We start from the raw sequence: 27239 nt of genomic DNA, 5'->3' as shown, positions 1-27239 counted from the left end.
TTTCCTTTGTGAACTCTTACTTTATGAAAGGCCAAAAGAAAGACAATGTACTTCGATCACTTTGAAATCCCTTTTTAGAACCATTTAACCAATCACTGTTATTTTGTTGTTAACTTCCTCTCCAAATTTAGCTAACTGGTGATGTTTCTTTGCAGAAGGGTTTTGAAAAGGTTTCTACTTCGTTGGGAAGAAACTTATGTCCATGTTAGCATTATTATAATAATCCCAAATCACTATAGCATCTAATTTCGTTGTTTTTAAGATGTGCTCCTGAAGCAACCTCTTAGACTTGTAACATTTGAGAAAAGTGTGTTAAACCTACAACCAGAGGATAACAATGCCAATAAGTAGAGTCAAAATATTATAGGAATACTTTAATGCAAAATGCTTAACACTTAAAATTAGCAAAGCTTCATTTAAATTAAAACTCCATTGAACTAAAGAAAGATGGTTAAACCCAAGAATCGTACAGTAGTTGATTTCTGCTATCTAATGCCAGTCCTAATGCAACACAGCAGGGACTGCACCGTGGCTGTCGCTTCCTCCGTTGCTCATCTGAGCCCTACGGGGTGAGGGAGAGGGTACTCAGACACAGAACAAAATACAACCAAATAAACTGCGCAGTGATTCCTAATAGTAATAACCCATTCTGACTAAGCTGTCCACCCAACAGCTGGGGAGTAACTGCAGGTACTGTTCCCAAGCGGATACGAGGCTTTGTTTTTACAGCATGGTAGAAGTTCTGCACTAGGTGGAAAGTCACAGTTTAAGGATGCATGTTCTGTAAATAGTTCCTACATATACACATTTAGTGTGTGTAAACACTAGAAATATACATTAGACAGAGTACCCTTACCAGTTGGGTACAGTTTAAAAAAGAAGATGAGGTAACATGAATCTCAAAGTCCACAGGAATCCTGCCTGAAGAGTTTGAACAGCTGCCAGTAATTCACTTCCAATGTACAGGGGTTAAGGCGTCTCTGGGACCCCTAGGGTTTGCCAAAACTGGATTCACTGGCTTTCAGCATAGCAACTGCATCTTTCACTGCATGGTAGATCACATTCTTCACCTAAAAGAATGGCATAAATTATGGTAGGTTATCACTAAATCCACAATCTGTCACTAAGACTATATATTTCCTCTGCCAGTTTTACTACCATTCTCTCTAAAGTTCAAACTTGGTATTCAAAATGTCAGTACTTAAAAGGGACCTAGACTCCTTTAGGCCAGTATCTCATACACATTTTAAACTCATGCCTCCTTTTCCCCCTTCCATAGGTTTTGATGTCCCATGACCCTGAGCCTGGTGAGTACAGGGAGAGGCAAGCCCCAAGGTACAACTTTTCAAAACTTGTATATTCCCCTAGTTTTCCAAACATAAAACTACATTACATAACTCACTATTGAAATCATCTTTAAACCCACTCTCTGAAATCTTCTTTGGATCCCAGAGATTGTTCTGCTCTACTCAAGGATGAGAACACCACAGCACTAAAAGTCTCTGTTCAAGACCAATGTCTGGCAGTTGAGCCAGGGTCAGATGTCAAATATGTATTTTTTTCTTTCTTTAAGATTTATTTGAGAGACAGTCAGAAAGAGCATGTGCACTCAAGCACAAGCAGGACAGAGGGAGAGGGAGAGAATCCCAAACAGACTCTGCCCTCAGTGTAGAGCCCAGACATGGTCCTCAATCTCACGACCCTAAGATCACAACCCAAACTGAAACCTCAGACACTTGACCGACTGTCCCAACCTGGTCCCTCAAAGATCGACTTGTTTTAATTACCCAAGTGTTTCTCTTGGGGCAGAGTCCCTTAGAGTATAAACCAATCACATACCAAGATGAGACTTCCTCTATGTTCATTCCTCCTTGGCCTAAGTAGACAGTGAAACTACACGTGAAGCCAATTCAACTCACTACACCCAGTGTGACACAGTCAAGTTCACGGACTCTCTTACTTAGGTCAGTAATGGGCCATGAAGCAAGAGAGAGAGAATGCCAAGAATCAGTGATATTGTTACCTGTAATTTATCTTCATGATTGGTATGAGTCTGTGACAGGTAACGGAATTCCTGAGTAAGCCAGAAACAGTGTTTAACATGCTCTGGAGAAACAAAATCTTCAGCCACTTTAATACAGCTATATAAGTTATGAACCTGGAAAACACAAGTTACATCAGTAATACACATGCAAAAGAACTTACAGTGTAAAGAGAATAAAGTAATGTTTCTTGCCTGATGTGGAGCTCCCGCTGGGATAAATACCACATCCCCAAGAAACTGTACAATAGCCCAGCCTTGAACTCCGTACTCTTGATGAAGACGCTTTCTTAGTGATCGGTCTAAATACCAGCTCTGATCATGAATGGGATCATGGTCTGCTGGGTTTTCTTGACCTTGCTCTTCTGATACCTAGAATACATTTGAAATATTATGAAACTGAGTAACACACTGAGGCACAATAAGGGCATTCCCCCACTCCCTGCCCCAGGCCCCCAGATAGTGTGGGCAGACAATAGATGTCATCAGGCCTTCCTTAACAGGTACCCCACTGGCAGAAAAAGACAAGTAACACTCAAAGACATTAACTGAAAGAACCAGGAGAAGATTGAAAGAAAATGTGGCTTTCCCTTCTGTCATTTCCAACACTCTCTGACTGGCAGTCTACATTATTTTTCTAAATACTATGTTTGGACAATAGTTTGGTCTAGATTTTTGAACATAAGTAGGCTCGAGTTCCTTAGATATAGACTTCCTGTATAGCAGCTATTAAAAATCTATAATCATTTCAAAATCCGTGTCACTGAGCAGTCCTAAAGACAGCTACAAATTAAATATATTTATTCTAGACACAGTATTTGGCAGCAGAGACCCACAAACTCAGGGAGATGCTATCAGAGGAACAATATGGTGACCAGCAGGTTTTGGAAGAGTCAAATTATCCTAAGTCAGAAACAGCTCAATTCAAACCAATGCTGGTTAAGGACCTACCTGATACCAGGTAACAGAGTAGGGTGTTCAGATCTGATCCTCATGAACAACTAAAGAGTATCAGCCACAGATACCCTGGCTGATAAAAACCGAATGCACCCATCTTTCCAGGTGCCTAGAATTTCCACACACAGGCCTTGCTGAACAAACTGACAACTACTAGAAACTTGGAATCTTAAAAGCCCCGGTATTCCTCTTTCCAATGTCCCTTTGCAAGCTAATGGCCACAAGTAATGCCTGAGGCTTTCCTGACCTACTACTAAATGAGGGTGGATAAAACCCACAGGGACTTTAGTAACTCACTCCAGAACACAGGCATCAAGGACCAAGGAATTATACATGAATTTCTGAGGTACTCAGATTTTTAAAGCAGTAAAAATAAATAGTTGCTGAACAATCGGAGGAACAAACTTGGAGAGCACAAAAATCACCAAATGCCCTGTAATGTAGAACACAGTCATAGGGACACGTGGGTGGCTCAGTGGGTTAAAGCCTCTGCCTACGGCTCAGGTCATGGTTCCAGGGTCCTGGGATCGAGCCCCACATTGGGCTCTCTGCTCAGCAGGAAGCCTGCTTCCCTTCCTCTCTCTCTGCCTACTTGTGATCTCTGTCAAATTAATAAATAAAATCTTTAAAAAAAAAAGCACAGTCATAAGACAAGGTCCTCTTCTCAGAGGTGTGCGCTTGATCATTTAGAAATCTTTGTACCTTAGCAACCAGCTTCAGCCTAGTCAATCTGACACGCAGAGATTAAACTTTTGAGGTTATGGTTATTGCCCGACAGCCAGTCAGTTCTCCACGTGGAGTAGTTTCTAAGAGTGCTATTCTCCATGCCTGTCTTCATAAGCCATAGGACAGAAAAGCACACCTTTTTAAGGAATTCTCGTATTTTCTCCGTGTCCTTTGCAGCATATATGTGCCAGAGGGCTCCTGGCTTCTCTTTTCCTTCAATAAATCGCTTTATTGTGAGTTCATCAGAATCTCCATCTTGGATGGTTTTAAGGACTTCTGGAGCAAGAAAAAAAGCAAGTATCAGACCACAGTCTCCAGATTACAGAGTAAGTCTCACTTCTATGCTTAGCACCCTACCTTCTTCTTGGTCACACTGTCCTTTGGGAATTCCCACATACACCATAACATTAGCTGCATCAGATACATCTAAGTGAAGATTTGTTGTTCCGTATTTCCTGTCTTCTGGAGTAATTAATCCTGTCAACAGAAAACACCTTAAATTTATGAAGGCTGCCACTGTCTCTCCCACTTCCTGGGAGAGATCTGGTCACAAAATTTAAAAGCTGCCTCTTATATAAATCGTGTAAAAGAGAACAATATTTAAGTTATGTTACCCTTTCAATTTTGCAAGAAAATAATCTCATCAAATAATTAATTATAAAAATAAAAAACCAAGTCCTAACACTAGGACTTGTTTCTGATGATAGGCAAAGTAGGTCCTTGATAGACTCTCCTGCCAAGAACAACTAAAAATCCTGGGTGAAATCATTGAAAAAAAATTCTTTTAATGAAACAGTGTGCTGGCAAGAAAAGAAGATATACTCATAAACCAAAAAACTGGAAAGCAGGACTCGGGAATGGTGAAGTGGCTCCTCAAGCCAGAATCTGCCGAAAGGACATGTGCTCAACCAGTTCTCAAACTTTGGCTGTCACAGCCTAGAGTGCTCTGGGGCAAAACATAAGGCCCAGGGTCCACTCCAGATGGGGAGTCTAACAGAAAGCCCCCTCACATACGCATAAAGCTGGAACCTTGAATGGCTATACACTCAGAATAAGAGAGAACACTGCCCAATCAGTTCCCCTGGGTTCCCTCAACTGTCCAAAAAAAAAAAAAAAGGTGGGGAGGAGGGTAGTGAGCTAACACATGAAGTCCTGGTTGGTGCTCATAGTCTGAAATTTTCATCTCTTAGCCCAGGAAAAGACTTGCCTTGCTCAGCAGTCACCCTGAGGCTAACCAAGGGCTGTGGTCACCATGGACAGCCCACCCTGACATGTATGGGCAGCAGAGAGAAGTATGGCTCATAGGGGGCAAGCAGAGGCCATCTGCTAACCCACCGGCCCCTGAAACAGCTATCAGTTATTTGGAAGAGGCCAAGGGACTTCCCTCCGGCTTGCCAGAGCCTTGCAGCTTGACACAGGAGAGGGCACCCCTAACTTCAACCTGGAGTGGCAGCCTTAGGAGCCCTGTACTGTAGTGATTTCCTTTCTTTGCATTTAGCCAAACTATCTGTCCTAGGAGAGGGCTGAGCATTAAGTATTTAGGCAAAATCAAAGGATATGCTTTAAAGGGGATTTGTTCTAAAATGGTGAAGGAAAAATAGAATGGGAGGGAATAATGAAACAATCATGGCAAAAAAACTGATAGCTGCTATAACTGGAGGTTAAGTATATGGGGAGTCACTGTATTAGACGCCAAGTTCTGTGTGCATTTAAGAAGGAAAAGCAATTAACGGCATAGAATGAAAATTATTGAAATGGACAGTTATAAATGACAGCATGGATGATTACCCAAAAGTCTGATTCTATTTATATAAAGCTCAAACAGGTTAAAACCGAAAAGAATATTCTGCGAGAATACAAGCATACACGGCGGTGTTACAAGTGTACAGGCATGCTGAGCACAAATGGTAGGAGCACAAACCCTGCGCCGGGAAGGGCGGGCAGGAGATGGGAGGAATGGGAGGAAGAGTGAACAGGTCTCAGAGCTCGGTCAGGCTGCCTGCTCCTTGGCCAGTGCCAAAGGGAGGAAAAGCATTGTGACAAACAAAGATGGAAGCAACACCTACCCAGCTACCAGCCCAACACTCATCCACAGGCAGCTACGGGGACTGCACGCTGCTAAAACGGTCTGTAAATGGAGAGTCTAAACTCCAACAGAACCGAGATTATAAAAACATAAAGGTCCCAGGGAAAGGATTCCTGAACGTAACACCGTGGACAATCATGAAGACCACACAAGCAGATACAACGGGGACTGCTGGGTGACAGCACTGGGGTTCAGGGCAGAGAGCAGCAAAACTGGCCTGGAAATCAGGAGACCCAACGACCTAGTTCCAGACCTGCTACTGACGGACCTAGCTAGGTACGACCTGAGCAGGTCACTGTCCCTGCCACTGTCCTGAAGTCCCTGCCCCCAAGGGTAACACTGGTGGTAGTACTGGGGATGGAGAGATGCTGACTCTCTCTCCAAAGAGCTTTTTCACCCTACTCTGCCTGAGGACTCTCAGCTCAATCATCCAACCTTTGAAAATGAACATATTTCATATTTTCAATCCCTACCTGCTGACTCTGGACAGGAACAAGAGTAACACTGCCATCTATCTGTTCTTGTCTATGCTGCTAAGCTGTTTAAACCAGGCCGACAATTTATTCTGGAAACTTCTTAGGTAACCACTTCTACCCCATAAAGCTTTAAGAGGCATACAAAGCATGGATAATCATTATGCAACACTATACCATTTACTTTAGTGGAAAAATACTTTCATTCACGTAAGTTTACGTAAATATCTGCTAGAAGCAGAGTACGTCTTGAGACCCCAGCCAACTAGCTGCTCTGCAGGGCCTGAGAGAAGGAAACTCAGCCAGTGAACATGGTACAGGCCCACAGCGTACACAGGGCTCTCCAAACTGAAACCCGACATGTAAAGGGAATACACTAGGGGACTTCACCTGCTGTGTCCTCTCTCCCAATAACAATAACAATAAAGAATTCCTCTCTCCCACAGACCATTTTCTCACCCTACCCTCACAGAATGTTCTCAGACATCTAATCTGTGGGAGCTCCCCAACATAAACTCCATTCTCAAAATGTTTCCTGACCCCACCCCTGATCCCTGGACTAACTCTACCACAGCAGAAGAACTGTGGGGCTGAGATCCAAGGCCCCGCTCTTCTCGGCCCCCAACAGTTTCTGGAGAACATGGCAAAGATGCCAAAGGACTCTCCTTTTTTTAGGGGGGTTGTCAGCCTCAGGACCGAGAGACTGGACTTTAGAGTAATTATGGGAGGACAGAATAAAATTGAAGTAGTAATTTCTAGAAGGACTGGGAAAAATGGGGTCCAAATAGTATAAAAGACTAAAGCAAAGTCAATAAATGATCCAAACAACTGAAACTTCATTCAACAATCCATCAATAAACAATTCCTTCAAAACAGCCAACTACAGTCAAGATCTAAATAAAGACCCAACAGAAAACTGGTCAAGGTCACAGCAATAATGATGAAACACAACTCTGGTTACCGAGGAAATCAATCTCTATCCTGTGCAATCCCCCTTGCTGGATAGCTTAGGGAGTCATGCCTACACAACAGAAATCCAATTTAGAGGGTGCTTCTGATACTAACTTAAGTAACAAACTACTACCCCCAACATGGGGGTATTTAAGTGTGGCAGATGTTGAAATAGCTAGAATGCTAGCAGACTGACTTTAAAATGAGTAACAAAGCTACATCAATTTAATACAACCACCAAAATTAAAAACTATTAAGCAACACAAAGATTTTTCGATAGAACGAGGTGTAGAAAAGAGAAAAATAAAAAATCGCACACATCCCTACAACTGCAACTATGAAAAGGAAATACACCTACACGTGGAAAAACAATGAAAGGAAATATGCAAAAATGAAGCCCACTGCTGTGTGAAGTGTTAGGACTATAGAGGTCTTCCATTTCCACCTTCCTCAAGAGCAATTTTCCAAACATTTTGACATGCTCTATTTCCATTATAATTTTTTCAAGTTAGCCATTTCTTTCTTACCATAAGCATTATACATCTTGGGACCGAGATCTGGCCTCACAAAGTAGTTAGGCAGCCTGGAGGCCAAGTTTAGTTTGCCATCTCTCCTTGTGTACTCAGGCAGTGGAATATTGGCCATCAGATCATCAAACCTGGAACAAGAGAACCAAGCATTTGCAAAATAAGCTTGCCTTATCTATGGATAAGGATTAGATAAGGATCTAATCCATCACTGTGTGATCTGTTTTGTTCCTTCTTACCAAAAGGAACAAATAAAAATATGTGCAGTTGTAAAGATGGAGAAAGCTTTCCTTGAACAATATTTAAGAGTAGAATTACAGTAGTTATGAACAAAGATATCGTCTTTCTCTCACACATCACCCACCTTTATCAAAATGATCTGGAATATTTCAGACAAAAGATGTGAGCAGGAACTTCCTGATAAGACGTGACCTTCAGGGATTTATTATTTATTAGTTCTAAGGATCCTTTCCAAGGTTCAAGCTCAAATCAGGAAAATGGATCTACCAATTCAGCTATCTTGTTGTCTAATGCACTATCATTACACTGAACCCTGATAGGTCCAATCCCAATATTGCCTCCAAGTCAGAGGCTGCACACCTCATTTGGCCTCTTCTCTGGCACAGCACTAAAATGGAAATGTGTGAAGCTTTCATTGGCCAAATCTCATAGTAACTTCTTTATCTTATTTAAAACACAGATTTCCAAAGACTATAGTCTAAAAATAAAATATCAGCACCAGTAAAACTATTCTATATTTCCAACCCCCGCCCCCACTTTTTTAGATTTCTAAGAGAGAGAACACAAGAGGGGAGAGGGTCAGAGGGAGAAGCAGACTCCCCACTGAGCAGGGAGCCCAATGTGGGACTCCGGGATCATGACCCGAGCTGAAGGTAGTCACTTCACCAACTGAGCCACCCAGGCGCCTTCACCTTCCCCTTTTGAAAAACTCTTTTCTCACCACCTCAAGAAGAATTTATCCTATCAAGTCAAGGACAGAATCATCCCTCCCCCTGGCCAACAATCATACCTAGAAGGCATCATATCTCTAAAATCCTCTCCTGGTGGCCAGTCCTTAAGTTTCAACACCATTGGTTCTTTTTCATTTTTCAAGCGGTCTGAAAGGTAACCAGAATTACTGATTTGTTACTATTCACAACTCAGAAACAGACCAAAATAAATGGCAAATTAGCATTTTATGCTTAACAATGTGAATAAAATTCTTGTCTGCAAAATCTTCATAACCCAATACATTTAGTACACACTTTTTTCTTTAACAATTCCCCGCCTGCCAATGACCAACTATTACATTTCTACACTGCCCAGAAACCCATTCATACCTAGGAGGCAGCACGGAAATAGCAAAATAAAAATTACAATCTAATCTTTTCTAGATGTTTATTAAACTGCTGCTCCTCATTCTTTGAGATTTCAGCCACCCCCTTTTGCCCATTACACACAGTTGGGTGTTTTGACAGTTGTCTCTCAGATCCAGCATTTTCCTAATATATAGCATTCTGGAAGGAGAGAGCAGCTCCCTAACTAATAAACAGCAATGCACTTTAACAATAAGAGGTCACAAATGTTTAGGAGACAAGGTTTTCTAAAGCTACTATGAAATAAAAATGACTTGTCTTGCTCAAAGAGACTGAAACTAGCTGATGTTCTGTCCAGGGACAAGTAGGGCCAATAGCACCACACAATACAGTCAGAACTATTACCTGCGGCAAATAATGCCAAGGAACCAAGAACCAAGTTCTGATCGAAAAAGACACTGATAATTACAATCAACAGTAATGACAACTACTATTTCATTTCTTACTGTGCTCTAGTCTCTGCCAACTGTCTTAACCATTTAATCCTTACAACTAAACCCGATATCCCAATGAGATTAGGCATCGTTTAATATTCCTATTAGGGGACGAGGAAACTGACAGACATACCCAAGGTCATCCAGCTACTAAGTGGCAGAATTGGGATGGAACCCAGGTTTGACTTTAGACCCCGTACTCTTGAGGACTAAGTCTGTGTAATGTTTTGTAGTCAACCAAGTACTGTCCCATAACCTAGTTTAAATAAATGCATACTCCAGGAAGAAACAGAAAAATACAGGGTAACAGTGTGTGTTCAGAATAGCAGCAGTATGTCACTGTGGGTGGGGTGCTGGGGATGTGCGCAACAGAATCTTCAGCATAGAATGAGCAAGCTATAGTTGACTTGGAGCTGTTTTCACCATCGGCCGGCATGAGGAAGCTTGAGTCCCAAGAAAATTAAGCTACCAAGCTCCTATACACAACAAGGATGTATCAAGAGACGGGACTTGAATTCAGGCCTCAGTGGAAAGCTTCAAAAGACCTGCTGTCCAGACACAGCATTTAGGGGCTGCCTCAGCTGCATAGCACTGCCACACCAGGTCAGGTCCTTTTCCCAGGGCACCAGTATCTACAGACTGAGGGAGACAGGGGGACAAAGGCCCCGCCATGTCCCACTTCAGCCCAGTCTGAGACAATGAAGGTTAATTACTTGTTTCAGAACTCCCTGAAGACTGGCTGAGGATCTGAGGAGCTTGCACTGCAGCTGACTCCTTTCCCTGCTCAGTTCTGCTTTCTCCTCCTTTGTTTCATAGATGCTGATCCCTAAGTAACCATCTTCTGCCTGAAACTCCATTTCAGCAGCTACTTGTGGAAAACATCTTCACACCTTATATTAAAAAGTCAGCCATAACTTCGTTATAAAGTTTACTGAAGGTATGAACTATAATCTGTAAATGTGGGTAAAAAGGAGTAAGGAAGCAGTAGATTAAAGGTGTTAAGTGTGTCTAAAAAAATGAGAGTGATGAATGAGGGAACTTGAATTATTGAGCATCTGAAGAATTAACTGGTCAAACCCTCCAGCGGGGATGGGGGCCTGGTGATGGTGATGTGAATCCTGGTAACAGTTTACTGATGGGCCAGTACACAGAAAGGGCCAAGCCTCAGGACCAGACACACAAACCCCCAGTGGAGGCGCAGCAGGCAGTGACCAGGATACCCGCCGTGTTAAGTGAATTCACATTCCCTGGCATCTTCAGGTCCACTTAACTTGTTAAACAGTAGTTAAAATTTTTAAAGCAAAAAAGGATGCATGCAGGTCAAACACACATAAACCCACCAGCCTTGAGTCACAAGCCCTGGCTTTGTGCTCTGCTCCCCACAGGCACAAATGAAAGCATAGAACACCTGTCACAGGACAGAGGTGGCGCCACCTGTAGAACAGATGCCCGAAACCTCACCCAAGGAACCACAAAGTGAATGCTGCCTTGGTTCTAAAGCATAATAAACTTTAAAAAAAGGGGTAGGGATGGAGAAGAGATAAGACACGAATTTTAAACTCCAACTCATGGAGTTGTCACTGAAGGGCTTCAGACTCCTGCTACTCCTGTGCCCTCCTTTTACATCCTAACTCCCTTCGAAGGTCTTTCATACATACTTGGAACATCTTCAAATCCATCCCAGAAGTCTCCTACTGTGGCTCCAGTGATGATTTCATTGGTCCTACAGTTAACCAGGTCGACTTCCTGATTCCCAAACTCTTTCCTGAAGGATTCAGGTTTCCAAAGCTCAGAGTTCAATTTATGATGCACTCCGGACACCATCACTGGCTAAAAGAAGAGAATGAAGACTTTAGTTTGAACTCCCCCAGCTCTGTCCCCAAACCAAAGGCAGCCCCTTTCCAAACAGCTGCTTGTTCGTTTCTTGGTGACTGGTCCTCCGTGGCAGACCCTGAGGTGATAGCTTAGTGCTCTGAGCTCCCACAGCACCGCCTGTCTTCATGTACTCCTTCCTCCTTGCTCTCAAACTACATTAGTAAGCTTCCAAAAGCAAGGAGCCCATCTTCTGACTAGGAGGCCATCACTCACAGAATACCAACACCAAGGCTCAGGACCAGGCAGGGAATGTAAAGGAGGGACAAAGGTGGTAGGACTGTCCTGTCCACAAGGGGTGCTGCCAACGGTCTCCAGCCTATTCCTCTCAGGTAGGCATATGGACCTGCAGTTGCCAAGACAAGCCAGAAATCCCAATCTTTACATGAAATAGCCTAACTAAAATATGGAAAGTTCAATTTTTTTTTTTTTAAAACATTATGGAATCCAAACAAAACATGGCTGGTAGATTGTATTCAGCCTATTGTCATCATCATGAGCAAATCTTATCTAGTATACAGGGCTGAAAAATTATGTGGGAACTTCTTCTTGGTTAAATACATATATTTCTCTATTTGACAATTCCCCAAGTCCTGGCCTTGTCTAAAAATACAGTGTTCCTTTAGTGAGGACTCCATTTGGCCCAGAAGAAAAGCCAAAGATCCAGAATACTAAAGCCAAAACAAGAAAGCAGAGGAGCAGTTCCACAAAGCTATGCATCTCCCAAACCATCAATCAAAAAACAATGCAGGCCCCTGGGAGACCACACACCACTCCAAGAGGGCACCATGTGGCTCTGGCAAACCTAAAATCGCCTTCAGCGTAAGGGTTTTAATTCAGGACAGAGGGATACGTGATTTTGACTGTATTCTGTCTAATCCCCCAAGCCCCAACAGCCTTACTCTTGCTCATTCCTCCCACTGAGGTTCATCACCCAAGAATCACAGAGCCCAAAAAGCATACATCAAATATCCAAAGATGACTGGTTTAGGAATAATCAAAACCTCACTGGAAGAGAGCTCAGGAATGTCTGCAGTAAAAAAAAATAGGACTCACAGCTACAGTGCCTTAATTACATTCACCCTAAACAATAAAGTACAAAAAGAGCAGATAAAGTATATACCACTTACAACTGAAGGGTGGCGGGATGCGGGGACAGGACTGTCAGAAGCCTACTGAAAGAACAGAGGAAGGGGCTCTGAACTGAGTTGGGGGGAAAGAGGCCCCTCCTACCTGTCCTTGTTTCCAGCATTCCCTAAACACATTCCAGTTGCTCTTGTTGTTGGGATCTTGGAGGCATAGCAAGCGATTATCACATAGCCAATAGTGAGGAGTGTCAAAGCCCAGAATGCTGGGCTTAATAGTCAGTCCTTGAGGCCTCTTAGAAAAATCAGAAGACGTCTTATTTTGCACCAAAGAGGCAAAGATGTCATCAAGGATTTTTGGTGTATTTTTCAGTCCATTTTCTGTCTGAATTTAAGAAAGAACACAAGTCTTTAAATAGGTCATTCCCTTCCATCAAAAAATCCATTCCTACAATGCTAGCGTTAAGTATTAAATACCCAGAACAGTCCAAGTCAGGATCCTAAGACAAATAGGTAAGTTCCCTTCCCCCACTTGACATTACAACTCATAGAAGTAGGTAAAGAAAAAGTTTAACGGGAAAAAAATGGCCCATCTCGGTACACTAACCCTGCAAAGCCCACCTGCCAACGAAACCTTCTATACCCATGAAAGAAAGCCTAAGATTCCTATCTTCTTTCTACTGTCTGTTTCAATTTTTTTGGTCTCTTCCTATTCTGACTCTATTCATTTTTACAAGACAAAATATAAATAAAGCAAATATATACCTTTCCTGCAGAAGAATTCAAGAGATTTCGGAGGAAACCAGAATTGTTGTTGCTTACAGGTGTTAAAATTGTGCTGTTAAAGGTGTGGAGGACTGTGCTGGATTTGCTCAAAGGAGGGAGGGGTGGAAGGCATTTGATTTCATTCTTCAGAATTGGCATCGTTGGTTGTTTTTCTAGAAACAAAACCAAAACCATCCAGATGGAAAAGCATTCCAAAAGGCAAATCCCTTATTTGTCTTCTATTAATAGAATTACTTTGGGACTCGGATTTCATTTACTTTAGAACAAAAAAACTTAAGAGGATAAATACCAATAAATCATTGATTGAGACAAGGATTTCCAACTGGTATTAAAACAAGAAGTACACAACATTCACGGTAATATCATATTAATTGGGTTTTTAAAAATTTCTTCCCCCCAGTGTAGCTGACAATATTCCTTTAGTTTCAGGTGTCCAGCATCGTGATTCAATTTCTCTGTTATGCTGTGCTTACTGCAAGTATAGCTCCCATCTGTCAGCATACGACACTGTTAAAATACCATGGACTGTAATCCCTATTGTTGTGCCTTTTATTCCCATGTCACCTTCATTCCATAACTGGAATTCTGTATCTCCCACCCCCCTTCATCCATCCCCACCACCCCACCACCCCATATCCCCCTTTGGTAATCATAGGTCTAACTCTACTTTTTGTTTATTTATTTGTTTTTTTAGATTCCACGCATGAGTGAAATCATGGTGCAAATGATATTTCTTAAACTTCCATTTCTATCTGCTTGCTCCCGGTACACATAACATCATTTTTATAAATTAACATTGTAACTGGCAATCTTGATAGATAGTATTTATTAGATATAGATACTTTTATTTTTTACATGTATAATCAGGTTGTCTAGAATATCAACAGCTTTATCATTTTCTTCCAATCCTAAAATCTTTTCCTGTTTGTTTGCCTTATTGCAATAGCCAGGAATTTCAGTACAATGTTTAACAGTGACGGCAGATATCCTCTTATCCCTGAACAGAGGCACACTGTTTAAAAAACTATTCAAACAATTAAAAAAAAAAATCAATCATTATGATGTCTGCTGTCAGTTTGATTGTAAAAACTCATTAATGATTAAGGATGTTCCCTTTTGTTCCAAATTTATTTTTTTTAAATCATGAATAGGTATTGAATTTTACTACTTTCTCTGTCTTGTCATGTGACTATTATATTTTCAATGTTAAATGACACCTGCATTTCCGAAGCCCTGGTTGGTCTTACTGTAGAAATTCCTTTATTTAGAGTTCTGAAACTTGTTTAGGATCTCTGCATAAAAGAAATTAACCTGCAATTTTTCTTTCTTATAACATAGCTAAAAAGCAGAATCACCTAAATTCTAATTTAATGGTCTCACTCCAAAGCCTATATTCTTTACACTGTCATCAAGCATCTTAAGACCATAGGACAGAGGAGAAAAATAAAGCTGAAGCCACAACGTTCTAATTAGACAAAATAGGAACAAACAGGATAAGGACAGAAAGGTTGAAATCATTTACTAAAACAAGTCTCAGCCCACTCCTTTCTTGCCAAACACAATCTCAGCCTAGAGTTCAACTGTCAGCAGAAATTCTACCTTTTGGGACTGCCCCCCTGCCCCTTAATGTAGGCTCCACATTCAGCATGGAGTCCAACATGGGGCTTGAACTCACAACCCTGCTATCAAGAACTGAGCTGAAGAGTTGAACGCTTAATCCAGGTGAGTCATCCAGGTGCCCCTTGGGATTGCATTTTAAATATACTTGCATTTATGACAGGTCTCCCTGGTGAATACAGGGAACCACCCCTTTCCACTCCACACACTTCCAATCACACTGCTCTCACAGCAACTGAGGTTGCCAGTCCCCTCCCAGAATGGACTGAAGTTCCCAGGAACCCAGAGGAAAGCAGGAAACCCTCACCCTTGTTTTCCTTGTTGACATTCCCGCTGGTCAGGTCTGCCAGCCAGTTTAAGGGAGAAGTGCTGGCAGGGCAAGCAGGCTTCATGCTGCTGGCTGGCTTGGAAGTGGCTTCCCCAGCCACAGGCACTGGCTCCAACACCAAGGGATTCTGCTGGAACACGGCACCAAGAGTAGGTTTTTCTCCAGCAAAAGAAGTCTGTGTTGAGTTTAAAAAGAGAATTTTCCACAAGCTGAAACATTACATTTCCTTTTCCTTACCTTCTCCCCTAACAGCTCAGCAGTGAGAAATATCCCACACAAAACCACCTAATAGCCCTGGACAATATCAAAACTGCAGGGCTCTTAAAATAATAGAGCACAATTAGATCAAGTAGAAGAGATTTTAATTTTTTTTTTTTTTTTTAGCTTTTAAGTCTTACTGGTGAAAACAAAAGACATGTTAAGAATTTAAATACAGCAAGATTTCCCTCCCTAACCCTAATCAACCATTTCCTGCTCATACATATCTCTTATCACTCCACCTACCATGTTGCTTTAAATAATGACCAGTTTCTGCTCAGCTCCCCTGTGAACTCACAGTAGCTGGAATAAGCACTCACAATATGGTTGCTGAATGAATGAATGAGTGAATGAATGAGTGAGGCAGAGCAGGAACGGTACAGCTCTGGTTTCAGAAGAAAATGAGATGCAGAGGGAAAAAAATGGTCTTTTGTTTCAGCATAGCATAGCAGGCTTTAAAAATGAGATAAACAGCTCTTAAAAGAACTCAAACATTAAAAAAAAAAAACAGACAGAGCACACCACTTATTTTTCTGTTACTTAGAAACTGCCCTGACTTAGCTGATGAATTTATACAAACAGAAGAAGAAAAACCAGTCAAATTCCTGCTATGGTCCCCGCCTTTTTCTTTTCTTTTCTTTACGTGTGATGGATTTTTGTGATACTCAATTATCAGTATTGTTTATTATTCCTCGTCGTTTATTTTTTTAAAAGTAGGCTCCATGCCTAGCGCAGAGTCCGACGTGGGTCTGGAACTCACAACCCTGAGATCAAGAGTTGGACGCTTAACCAACTGAGCCATTCAGGTGCCCCCACTCCTCTGTTGTTGATGAGGAAGCAGAAGCATATTGAAATCAGCTCATGTCATACAACTAGAAAGTGGCAGAATAAAAATTCAAATTCAGTTCTGAATCTAAAGAGCACAGCTCTTCTACCTCTACTGTCTTTGACACCATAGCTTTATGAAAAATGTGGAATTCTGCTTATCAAGTACGATGTGGGTGAAGACACTGGGGAGAAGGGGAGGAACGAAGAGAGAATAGGGTAGATGTGATGGTTGCAGATGAAGGGGAAGCTACCAGGAAGAGGCATGTGAGCACCATAGAAATGCACAGTTTTTATGGTGAGTGATGGGTATTTAAAATTCAATATACTTGGTAATTTTAAACGATTATCTTAACTTTGTAAAACATGAAAAGTTTTTTACAAACCCACATAAAATTCAAGAGCAACTTATTAAGATAGAAGATATTTTTGCTTTTTCAATGAATAAAAATAAAAACCTACTAAAAGAGGCTACAGAAATGAGGTCCACAGAAATGTGAAAAGTGAGAATGGGTCCATGAAGTATCACATGAAATGTAGGAGCTGTTTCTTTCCACTGAACACTGTCCCCATGTTCCTTTCAAATATACTACAGAAATCCTTCTGTTATTTGGAAAGACAGATCAAGAACAGTGAATCTAGCAAAAACAATATACCTGTTTTATGTCTTCCTTGGAGGCTGGCTTTGAGAAGAGTTTGAATTGCCTGTTTGAACAGGGACAATTTGCTTTTATTCCCCATTTTGCTCTCACAGAATGAACAATATCTCCAACATCATAGAGGGCTAAAAAAAGGACACAGACAAACATCTCAACAAGGGTATTAGGCACATTCAACCTTAATATAACAAAGCAGAAACTGGTATTTCCAATAGTTTTACTTTTTTTTTTTTTTTAAGCAACATGGTGCTTAGATTCTCTCTCCTTTTCATACTAAGTATACCTTCCGCTGCAAATGAATCATTTTCTTTCCTTCTACAAAACCATTCACAAAACCTTAATTAAAAAGTTCTTAGGGCATGATTTAATACATCTTTGGACAATTTACGGCATATACTAAGGTAAGTTATCAAGTAATTATACTACATAAAGTAAAACCAAACCACCAGACCCTATGAGCTAACCAAAACAAGGGGGAAAGAACATCACTGCACCACACGGAATACCTTTCCCAGGGATGATTTGTGTAGGCATTAGGTTCTCTGGTTCATGTATCTGACTCTTCACACATCTCAGCCAAGAGAAAGTCTTGTAGGCAGCACCTGCAGAAAATGATTCATAGTAACTGCTCCTGGACTCTGGCGTGCTTCAGAAATCCATCAACCACAAATCAGTAAAAGGCTTCATTTAAGAGTGTAAAGGGGAGCTTGGAGGAGAATCAAGTTATTTCTCACCTTGTTGGCAATTCTTCCTCTTCATCCGGTAGCAATCCACACATACTCCAAACCCACACCTAGGACACACCCAGTGCAGGTTGAAGATAGTGGTGTCACACACATCACACATTTCCCGAACACCTTTGACAGCTCGCTTCCAAGCAACCTGTCCTACAAAAATCAATAAATCACTTAGTCTTGGGGGGGAGACGATTTTTGAAATAAAATGTAAAAGGGGAGGGAAACTGATGTCATTCCTCCCTCTCAGTGGAGTTCCTACCAACTCCGTTCAGCCTTCAAAGACCATCTCAAATGGCCCCCCAACCTCTCCCCACTTGACCATGAAGCTCTCCTGGATTTCTTCAGCACTCTCATCAACCTGAATTTGTACTTTAGACTCAGGCTTCTTCACACTGTATACAGTCAGGTGTGGCTTTACCTCTCCTTAGGAGAGGAAGCTCTGTACAAGCAGAATCCCTGCTTGAAGGGCTGTGCCTTGTCCCCACTGACTCTGCACAGTGCTGGTACATATGAAGTACTGTAGAAGTAATCGATTAAAAAAAAGAAGCAGTGATTACAGAAACTGCAGTTCAGACACAGGTATTATACAGCAGTGGTTCTTTCACCTTTTGGATCATGGGCCCCTTTCAGAATCTGAAGACAGCATGGACCATGCTTCCTCCAAAGGAGAAAAAAAAAGACTCAGATACACAAAGCCAACACAGATTGTCAGGTTATTCCCACAAGCCCTGAATCCATTCACACAGCCTATGAAAAATCCCAGGGTGTTAGGGAACCTGGAGGGAGCAGCACATTAACTTAATAATAGTACAAAGTTGGTTTCTTCATGGGCCAGAGCCAGAAACCTGACTTTTTTAGTGTCAATAGTGATGCAGGCATCCAGGACTAACCAAATAACCAACAGGTTGAGGCATAATCCAAGATTCTACAAAGTGGTATCTTCTGTGGCAGTGGCCAAGCCCTGATAACTAGATGGGGTCGCCTTCCAGGACTGGGTAGGACATCATGCCCCTCTCCCCATATGGAGGAATGTCTCTTGAATAAGACTGGATCAATACGGTTACATTCTTTTTTTTATGGAAAATATCTTTTTCCACATAATCCAATCTGTGGTTTATTCATGCTTTCTTCTAGGAACTGACCAAAACACAAATGATCAACTTCAGTTTTTACCAAATTAATCCAACTGCTAAACGAACTTCTGCCATTCCATTGTAACATAACAGCTCACCGCAAAATACACAGAGCTTTAGGCATTTTACAAATGAGGTGTTGTGAACTTTCCCTTAGTTACTTGGATTAGACTATTAGATATTCTTAGATCTCTTAGCCACCCATTTAACAATTATATGTCATTGGAAAGGCAGGATAAATATATCAAGGTTGACACCTGCTTCCTTATCTCAGGATCAGAGAGTAAGCCCTCTAGGAACATCTTACAGTACATTCGTCAATATCATTCACAGTGAGTTCCTCTCTTCAACTGACCAGTTTGTCACAGAGGAAAGAGAGGAACTGGATAGGCGAGAAGGAAAGGTAATCCTATTTAAATCTTTAAGAACAGAGTTTCTTAATTATATTCTTAAAAAACAACTATCTATACCTTTTTCTGTACATTATTCAGACAACTTCCCTTGAATAAAGTAAAAACATCAGTTGCTTACAACAAGCCCTGCTAATTCAGGAGTGAAGCTACTAATATATCCCAAGTGTTTCTACACTGCAGCTCACTTATATAATACCTACCTAAGTAACTTCTAAAATCAGTTACTTAAGAATTTCTCTTTAACCTCACTACTCTTACTTAAATGTATATAATTAGGAAACTCTTTATCTCTACTAAAAACAGAAAACAGTGTCACTCATTCTAAATAAAAGATTACAGAGAAAAAACTTCAGTAAGATCCTTGATTTGTCAGAGTCTCTTCTCCAACAGAACAGAGTGATTCTATAGCTACTCTTTATTGTGGCCAAGTACTTTGGCTCATGACTTTGGCTGTCCCCCAGAGTTGACGATTCCATTCTCCTTCTAGCTCTGAATTCCTGCTCCTCAGAATGCCTGTGTTCCCATTCTGCAGACTTGGAAATTCAACAATATCCATACCTATCTAGTGAATTATTTTTGTGAAGCTAGTTTCAATTAGTTTCTGGTACCTACAACCAAAATTCTCAAGATGGTATGTATGGAAGCTTGTACTGAAACATATTTGATTATGCAAAGTCTGAAAAGATACCTAGGAGAAATGAAAGGCTTCACTTTTAAGTTTCAACCATTCGGGAAAGATAAAATGTGGAAGGACGCCTAAGACTTTAAAAATAACTGCTCTTAGAGAGGAGAAGACATTGACATTCACCCAGGTGGAACCTCCATGTATCCTGTTAAAACCCTGACTCTAAAGGGAATCCTTTTCACCTGAGCTTGTTCTCATTCTCATGCCTGTGAACCAGCTCCCCAGATTCTGATTCAGTAGGTCTAGAGCCTGTGTGTTCTATTTTCTCTGAAATGCATTCCTGATTATGAACATTTGTCTTAAAAATAACCCAACCTGGGGGTGCCTGAGTGGATCAGTGGGTTAAAGCCTCTGCCTTCAGCTCAGGTCATGATCTCAGGGTCCTGGGATCGAGCCCCGAGTTGCGCTCTCTGCTCAGTGGGAAGCCTGCTTCTCCCTCTCTCTCTGCCTGCCTCTCTGCCTACTTGTGATCTCTGTCAAATGAATAAATCTTAAAAAATTAAAAAAAAAAAATAACCCAACCTAAGGCCTCTTCCCCTTCTGATGAGCCCACACTGAGAAAGGCTGTGCAAATTCTACCACTACCTTACTTTCACCTTTCTTAACAACAAAGGAGTTTCACTCCTGTAGTAACTACCCCAAAATAAACCCCAGAGACAGTGACTGATAAAACCAAAAGGCAGTTATAAAAGGGAAAATGCAACCTCATTATACCAAAATCATCCAAACTTCTGGATACAAATGAAACCCATGCAGTTAGAACTTGGGTGTCATTTAGAAACAAAATCAAGTTGGACTCTAAATTCCTACCCCCTAAGAGATGCTCTTACTGTGTGGCTCAATAGTTGACATAGCTTCCTTTTCAGAAATCACCATTTGACAGAAGTGGTCTCCAATGTTGGCCAGGATATACTTTGCAGTGTCCAAATCAGTCCCCACAACATTTTTGGTTAAAGGCAACCACAAGCCAATTGCTTCACTGTCGTACTTGTTTGGTGTTAAAAAGCCTTCTACCCGCAACACACCATGTTTGTTGAACTGTAACCTAGAGGAAGTGGAGGGGAAAAAAAGTTTGTTACATACACACAAAGTTGATTTACATCTTGTAGTTACAATTTAAATCAACAAGTTCCTTCCCAGTTTTCTATCATCTCCATGGCCAATCACAGTCAATTGTTACTACTTGGCAATGTCAGTGGAAAGACTTAAAAAATCTAAAAATTTCCAAGTTTTTCCTCAGAGGACATGGGGAGGAAAGCAGGGGAGAGATGTTTTGCACTTCAACCAAGATCAAATCATACTGCCTCCAGGGGCAGCTATCAAACCTTCCAGACTTGGGATGTAATAGCAAGCACAATCACAAGTCACCACAGAAGAAAACGGAAAACGTATAGAAGGTAATAGATAATCTGATCAGATTTTAATACAACCACTCCTTCAAGAGTAACACTCAGCAAAAGAAGGCTAACCCTAGACAGTCAATGAAGCCATGACCATGTAGATCCATGAGGAATTCAGCACCCATATGAATCCTAGCTGCCAATTATTGTGTAAGCTTCTGCAATCAGAGGCCGTATTCAGACAGACCTAAGTACCTCAAGTGGAGCAAAAAGGCAGAATACTTTCTCAAGATTCTCTTTCAACATCTCTGACACCTGTTTTTCCTAAGTACTGGTTTTGAATTTTTCCAAAATTCATTCATATTGACATGTCAATCTAGCTGGAGACACAGAAGTAGACATAAAATACATGTGAAGTAGGTAGGATATGACAGATATTATAATGATCATTAAATCTTATAGGAGCCAGAGGGGCGCCTGGGTGGCTCAGTGGGTTTAGCCGCTGCCTTCGGCTCAGGTCATGATCTCAGGGTCCTGGGATCGAGTCCCGCATCGGGCTCTCTGCTCGGCGGGGAGCCTGCTTCTCTCTCTCTCTCTGCCTGCCTCTCCATCTACTTGTGATTTCTCTCTGTCAAATAAATAAATAAAATCTAAAAAAAAAAAAAAAAAATCTTATAGGAGCCAGAGAATTACTGACTGTGAGTTTTGTGGGACTAATAGTAAGATTTCATGGTAGTGATAATGATTAAGAGTGGCATTACTAAAAAAGGAAGACATTAGCTAAAAAAAAGCAAGTCAAGAAAACTGTATTTCATACAAAAGAAAGAAAAATGCAGGGATCTTGATTTCTCCATTGGTCCCTGGCCAGCTACCAAGTCTTTCAGCCTGTAAGACATACCTAAAGTTGTACTTTAGACAAATCATTTGTCCAGAAGAGTGTAGAATGAACTGGAAGGATACTGGGAGTTGCTTAACAGATGCAAATTAATTTCAATCAGTCCAAAGGAGAGATGCAAATTTTTAATTGACAGCCCAAATTAAGACAGTTTTAATACTAAAAAATGAATTTGAAAGCTATTTCAAAGGGGGAGATGGCAAATAGGATTTGGCAACTGGGCTTCAGTAGAAGACCCTAACCGTTTTATTTTATCTGCAGGAGAATTTAATAAGAAACAAACTTGAGGAGGAGGCCAATGACAGCTGATACCTACTCTCTAAAAATCAGGGAGATAAAAAGAAGCTCTATTCTTTAAATTATGACATTCTTTTTACCAAAGTGGTGAATTCATTCTAGTTTCCACTAGACTGGCTTCTCCTATGCAACATTAAGCAAAGACAGTTTCCTCTTTGAAGAGGTCAAAAATGGGAAAACAGCTAAGTCATAAAATCAGTGATTTCTAGATGGATACAAAATAGTGGTTTAAAAAAAGTTCTAGTAATATCTGAAAGAAAAAACTAATTGTTTCCTCCTTAAAAGGCCTCTGCCACTTAAAACCAAAATCAAACAATCTCTCCCCTCCAGTCTGCTTATACCTTTCAGAGCAAGGAACCATAAAGAAACCAAATGTGTAATAGGAATAGACAGACCAGATTTCTACAAAGCATAACATTTTGTGCTCTCTACAAAATATACGTCAGAGGGGCGCTTGGGTGGCTCAGTGGGTTGAGCCTCTGCCTTTGGCTCAGGTCATGATCTCAGGGTCCTAGGATTGAGCCCCGCACATCAGGCTCTCTGCCCGGCGGGGAGCCTGCTTCCCCCTCTCCCGCCTCCGCCTGCCTCTCTGCCTACTTGTGATCTCTGTCAAATAAATGAATAATAAAATCTGTAAAAAATATATACATATATACGTCAGAACCCACTTAACACTTAACACACTTACCTGTGTAAAAAATTCTCCAGAGAGAAAGTAGAACTAACCTTCATTAGAACTTATTCTGGACCACATGTTATTCAAAATATGTTAATATAATGGTATGCTAACATGCTAGCTGTTATTATAGTTCTAAATACTAGACATTTCATCATGGTGCTTCTGCAATTTACTCAGGAACGAATGGGGCAAACTATCATCTAAAAACCTCTACAGTTCATTAAAATGAGCCTAAATCTGAAAGTTACCAGAACAGATATAATCAATGGCCTAAAATACCTGTGCATTCAACTCAGTTCTTCAGCACTCCTTAATCTTGATAAAACCAAAGGGTGGGGAGGTGAATAGAAAGAAATTCAAATCAACACTTCTGTTTATCATTAGGACTACTCAAGTCTGAAAGTATCTATACTTCTGAGAAAGTGAATCATACTTAAAGTTAACCTATATGCAGAACAACACTGATTCTTTATCAAAAAATAGGTGACGACCAAAAAGAAAAAACAGCCTTTTTCTTCACTAATGATAGAAGAATTTAGGGAAAATTTGACTTAACAAAACATAAAAATGAAAGGTTTTGCCTATAAAATTAAGGAAGATTTTTTAAAAAAAGATATGCCTCTTCCTGCTGGCAAAGTACAGAGACAGGAATGTTTAAATGCTGCCAGAGGGCCTGGCCACAGGTGCAACCTTCCTGTAGGGCAATTTGGCAGAACATATGTATCAAAGCCTTAAAACACACATGGCTTCTGACCCAGTAATGCCACTTCCAGTAATCCTTCCAAAGTAAACAATGAGAGATGGGAACAAGGAGATGATTGTTTGTGAATTATTTTTAGTGACAAAAACAACAAAATAATCTTAACCCCAATAAGAAAATTGGTTAAGTAAACTTGTTTCAAATACTGTTATGGGTTCCTACCTAGTCATTCAAAGTTTTTGCAGAAAAAACCTAACATGTCCAAGGGGTTCTTACTAAGTAATGAAGAAAGTTAAGATCCAACACAATATATACTATATACCCAAGTTAAGTATGCCTGAAAATAATTTTATAACCATAGAAACACTAAAATGCACTGAAAAGTTGTGTTCATTTGTAGTGAGTTTTAAAGAAATTTCAGCATTTTTCTATAATGTTTGTTAGTTTCAGGAAAAGAATGTTGTGTATTTAGGCTTTTCTACTTTAAAAACAAATTGAAAGGGAGATTGAGAAGGAAATAACATGGGATAAGATCTAGACGCTCAAAGCCAGAGAGTAAACATGCAATCTTCACCCTCTGTAGTTCTAGATTTACTGCTGATAGAAAAGGAAGGAAAAAAAAATGCTATTAAGATCCAGATTATCTGAGCTTTTCCCCAAATGCCTCACCTCCTGAAGTGAAAGAAGCGACAAAACACTGGTGAGTCTTTCTGCTGCTCCTTATCCTTGCGGAGGCTGTCCAAGCGACACTCTCGGCACTTGGGCAGCTGTGCGATGATGTTCACACAGGAGTCATCCTGTACAAAGGCCTCGCCACTCTGCTGCAGCTTCTTGAGTTTGGCAGGGTCTGTCAAAACTGACTTCCGGGAGGGGGCTAGAAAAAAAGAAGATTAAAGAAATTGGACCTCAAATTCTTAAGCCACCCCAACATTTGACTGAATTCTTTTCCAAAGGCCAGCTTTCCCAAAGGGAGAACTCCTTAAATACTGATTCAACTGTAATTTCTAAAGCTGGCTTAACATAAAACAACCATCAGAATATTTGGAAAGCTTTACTCGCTTATAAAATAATTCTCATCTGGTAAATCCATTTAGCAAGGCAACTTAAAACCCCAAATTCACCAACTAGTCTCGTAATTCCAAGGCAGTGTACACTTCTATTCACAATCCTCGATCAGAAAAATATTTTAGGAAGACTCTTTTCAAATCAGATATTTAGACTCACTGCAACATTAACAATGCACAGAGATAGGTTCACCTCAACAGACATCTGTGTGCAAGTCAATTCTGTCACTTTTCAAAGACTGTGTTTCAAAACACACAAAGTGTATTTTCTAGAGCATTGTGCAAAAGCTAACCATTCTAAACATAGTAACACCAAACAGCTTTCCCACACAGGCCCCTGGGTCTATAAAATGAGAGCTATCTTCCAAATGCTTCCAAGAGGTGTCACTTGACCCTTGATATTTCTTCAATTTCCTTCACACATATGTTCCATTCAGGATGAAGGGCAGTGACTAAAGACAGGATTATGATTTTAAGTAAAGGCATGTTTCAAGTTTTAACTTGTAATGGGTAGGAGAATTTGAAACATTAACACAGTTTCTAAAGAAAAAGTGGAGAAAAAGTAGAGATTCAACAGGAAAGACTGATCTTTGTGTCAGCTGCCACAACCCAAACAACACAGAAATGAATCTATTTATAAACCAAGAGCCTTGAGGAGTATTTCATATGAAACCAACAGAAAAGACCTTCCCTCCAAGGGAACAGGTATGTGGATTCTTTGGCAAACAAACAAAAAACAAAAACAAAACCCAATAAACAAATTTTGGGGAACTAGCCGAGAGAGAGCTGTTAAAAAGGTCAGTAGTTGTGGAGAAAGACCTCAAAGCAAAGAAGGCTTTAAATAAAATAAGTATCTTTAAGAATGACCTTAGCAGTATTCTCATCTTACCTCTTTTATTTTTTTAAAAGATTTTATTTGTCAGAGAGTACATGCACACACACAAGCAGGGGGAGCAGCAGGCAAAGTGAGAAACAGGCTCCCTGCTGAACAAGGAGCCCAGTGCAATGCAGGAATCAATCCCCAGACCCTGGGATCATGACCTGAGCCTAAAGCAGACACTTAACTGTTGACCGAGCCACCCAGGCGTCCCATTTTACCTCCCTTTAAAGTAGAGCCCGAGCACACTGTAAAATGCTAAATGGATGCTATCTTGCCATGACCCCTTAAGCATTCTTAGTCAGTTATAGTGGGGAAAAAAAAAAAAAGGTACAGCAAAAAAGAACAGAAAATAAAGAGACCAGCAGTTCAAGGATGGCATTTAAATCACTCAGATGCTAAAAAAAACATCACCCTCTAGGCTGGACCAGGTTTCACAAACCATTGGCAAAGAGTCCAAAAGGTTACGGGTCTGCCCTCACTTACAAGAGGCATTATCTTTAAGTAAGCAAGTTGTACTATGTAAATCTAGCTCTTCATCGAGAATAGCAATAGTTAACCCAGTCAATGATTCTCACAAACTGGAAGCAGACCAAGGGAAAAAAGACATGTCAACTTCTGAGGAGTCACAAATCTACCGAACAGAAGACAGCTGTTTTTCAGACTAGATCCTCAGACTGCTTTGGTTTTCTAGCCCCAAACTGGAGAAGGACACAGGGGACAAAATAGCTTCCAGTCAAGTCTTTCCAAACCCATAAACAGTACCAGTGGACACAGTGTAGAGCTCCTGATCACACTCCCTCTTCAGACATCCCAGTAGACAGCATACACCAGTACATTTAATTGGGTTTTTAATTTCTCTAAAAATAACTTCACCTATACAGTATACAGTTGTACAACATATAAAAAGCAAGACTCTGTAACTCATTTACATACCTATAATGTGCTTATCGATGTAGAATTTTTACTGTTTCTTTACATAATATTAATTTGCCTCAAAAACTATCTGAATGTAAGGCCTGATGACTCAAACAGAGTAATAAAACAGAGCAGAAATATGCTTATGAATATTCACTTTCTTTGGAGAGTTACGTAATTCAAGAGGAAAAGTATAATCTTATGCAATTAATTCTATGCAAATTAACAGCCCTATCAACTCAAGCCCAAGAATGTAGAAGCTGGGCTAGAAGTATTACTAGGCCAAGACAGGTTTTCCTAGTCCTCCAATTCTGCATCCAAAGCCCAAGAGTCAAATCTATCCATTTCCTCTCTAGCTTCAGAGGCCCCAAGTAAAAGCTAAATTGTGGATACATTTGTTTCCTACTTATCCAAGTGCATAGTGTTTTTTATTAAGTTTTCTAAAAGCTATCAAAATCCATGCTAATTTTCCCACACAGCTGACAATTATCAAAGGTATT

At 40.6% G+C, this 27239-nt stretch overlaps 1 protein-coding gene across 4 annotated transcripts in view; it reads right to left on the bottom strand.

Moving 5' to 3' along the window:
• Positions 1-359: 359 nt before the first annotated feature.
• The window catches only part of KDM3A (lysine demethylase 3A), a 52335-nt gene continuing 25455 nt past the window's right edge, over positions 360-27239 (bottom strand). The window contains exons 10-25 of one of the 4 annotated variants that reach the window (XM_044261568.1): positions 24550-24754; positions 20800-21014; positions 17736-17888; positions 17508-17603; positions 16999-17126; positions 15239-15434; positions 13294-13466; positions 12677-12913; positions 11230-11401; positions 8792-8879; positions 7762-7892; positions 4082-4201; positions 3861-4000; positions 2237-2413; positions 2024-2158; positions 360-1070 (exon numbers count right to left, since the gene is read on the bottom strand). In XM_044261568.1, coding sequence (XP_044117503.1) covers positions 990-1070; positions 2024-2158; positions 2237-2413; positions 3861-4000; positions 4082-4201; positions 7762-7892; positions 8792-8879; positions 11230-11401; positions 12677-12913; positions 13294-13466; positions 15239-15434; positions 16999-17126; positions 17508-17603; positions 17736-17888; positions 20800-21014; positions 24550-24754 — 2447 coding nt within the window. In that variant the 3' untranslated portion in view covers positions 360-989. The remainder of the gene's footprint in view (positions 1071-2023; positions 2159-2236; positions 2414-3860; positions 4001-4081; positions 4202-7761; positions 7893-8791; positions 8880-11229; positions 11402-12676; positions 12914-13293; positions 13467-15238; positions 15435-16998; positions 17127-17507; positions 17604-17735; positions 17889-20799; positions 21015-24549; positions 24755-27239) is intronic. The other 3 variants (XM_044261569.1, XM_044261571.1, XM_044261570.1) reach the window with 3 other exon arrangements.

This window comes from Neovison vison, chromosome 8 (assembly GCF_020171115.1).
Source record: "Neovison vison isolate M4711 chromosome 8, ASM_NN_V1, whole genome shotgun sequence".
NCBI lineage: Eukaryota > Metazoa > Chordata > Mammalia > Carnivora > Mustelidae > Neogale > Neogale vison.
This window is presented reverse-complemented; position numbering and strand designations above follow the sequence as displayed.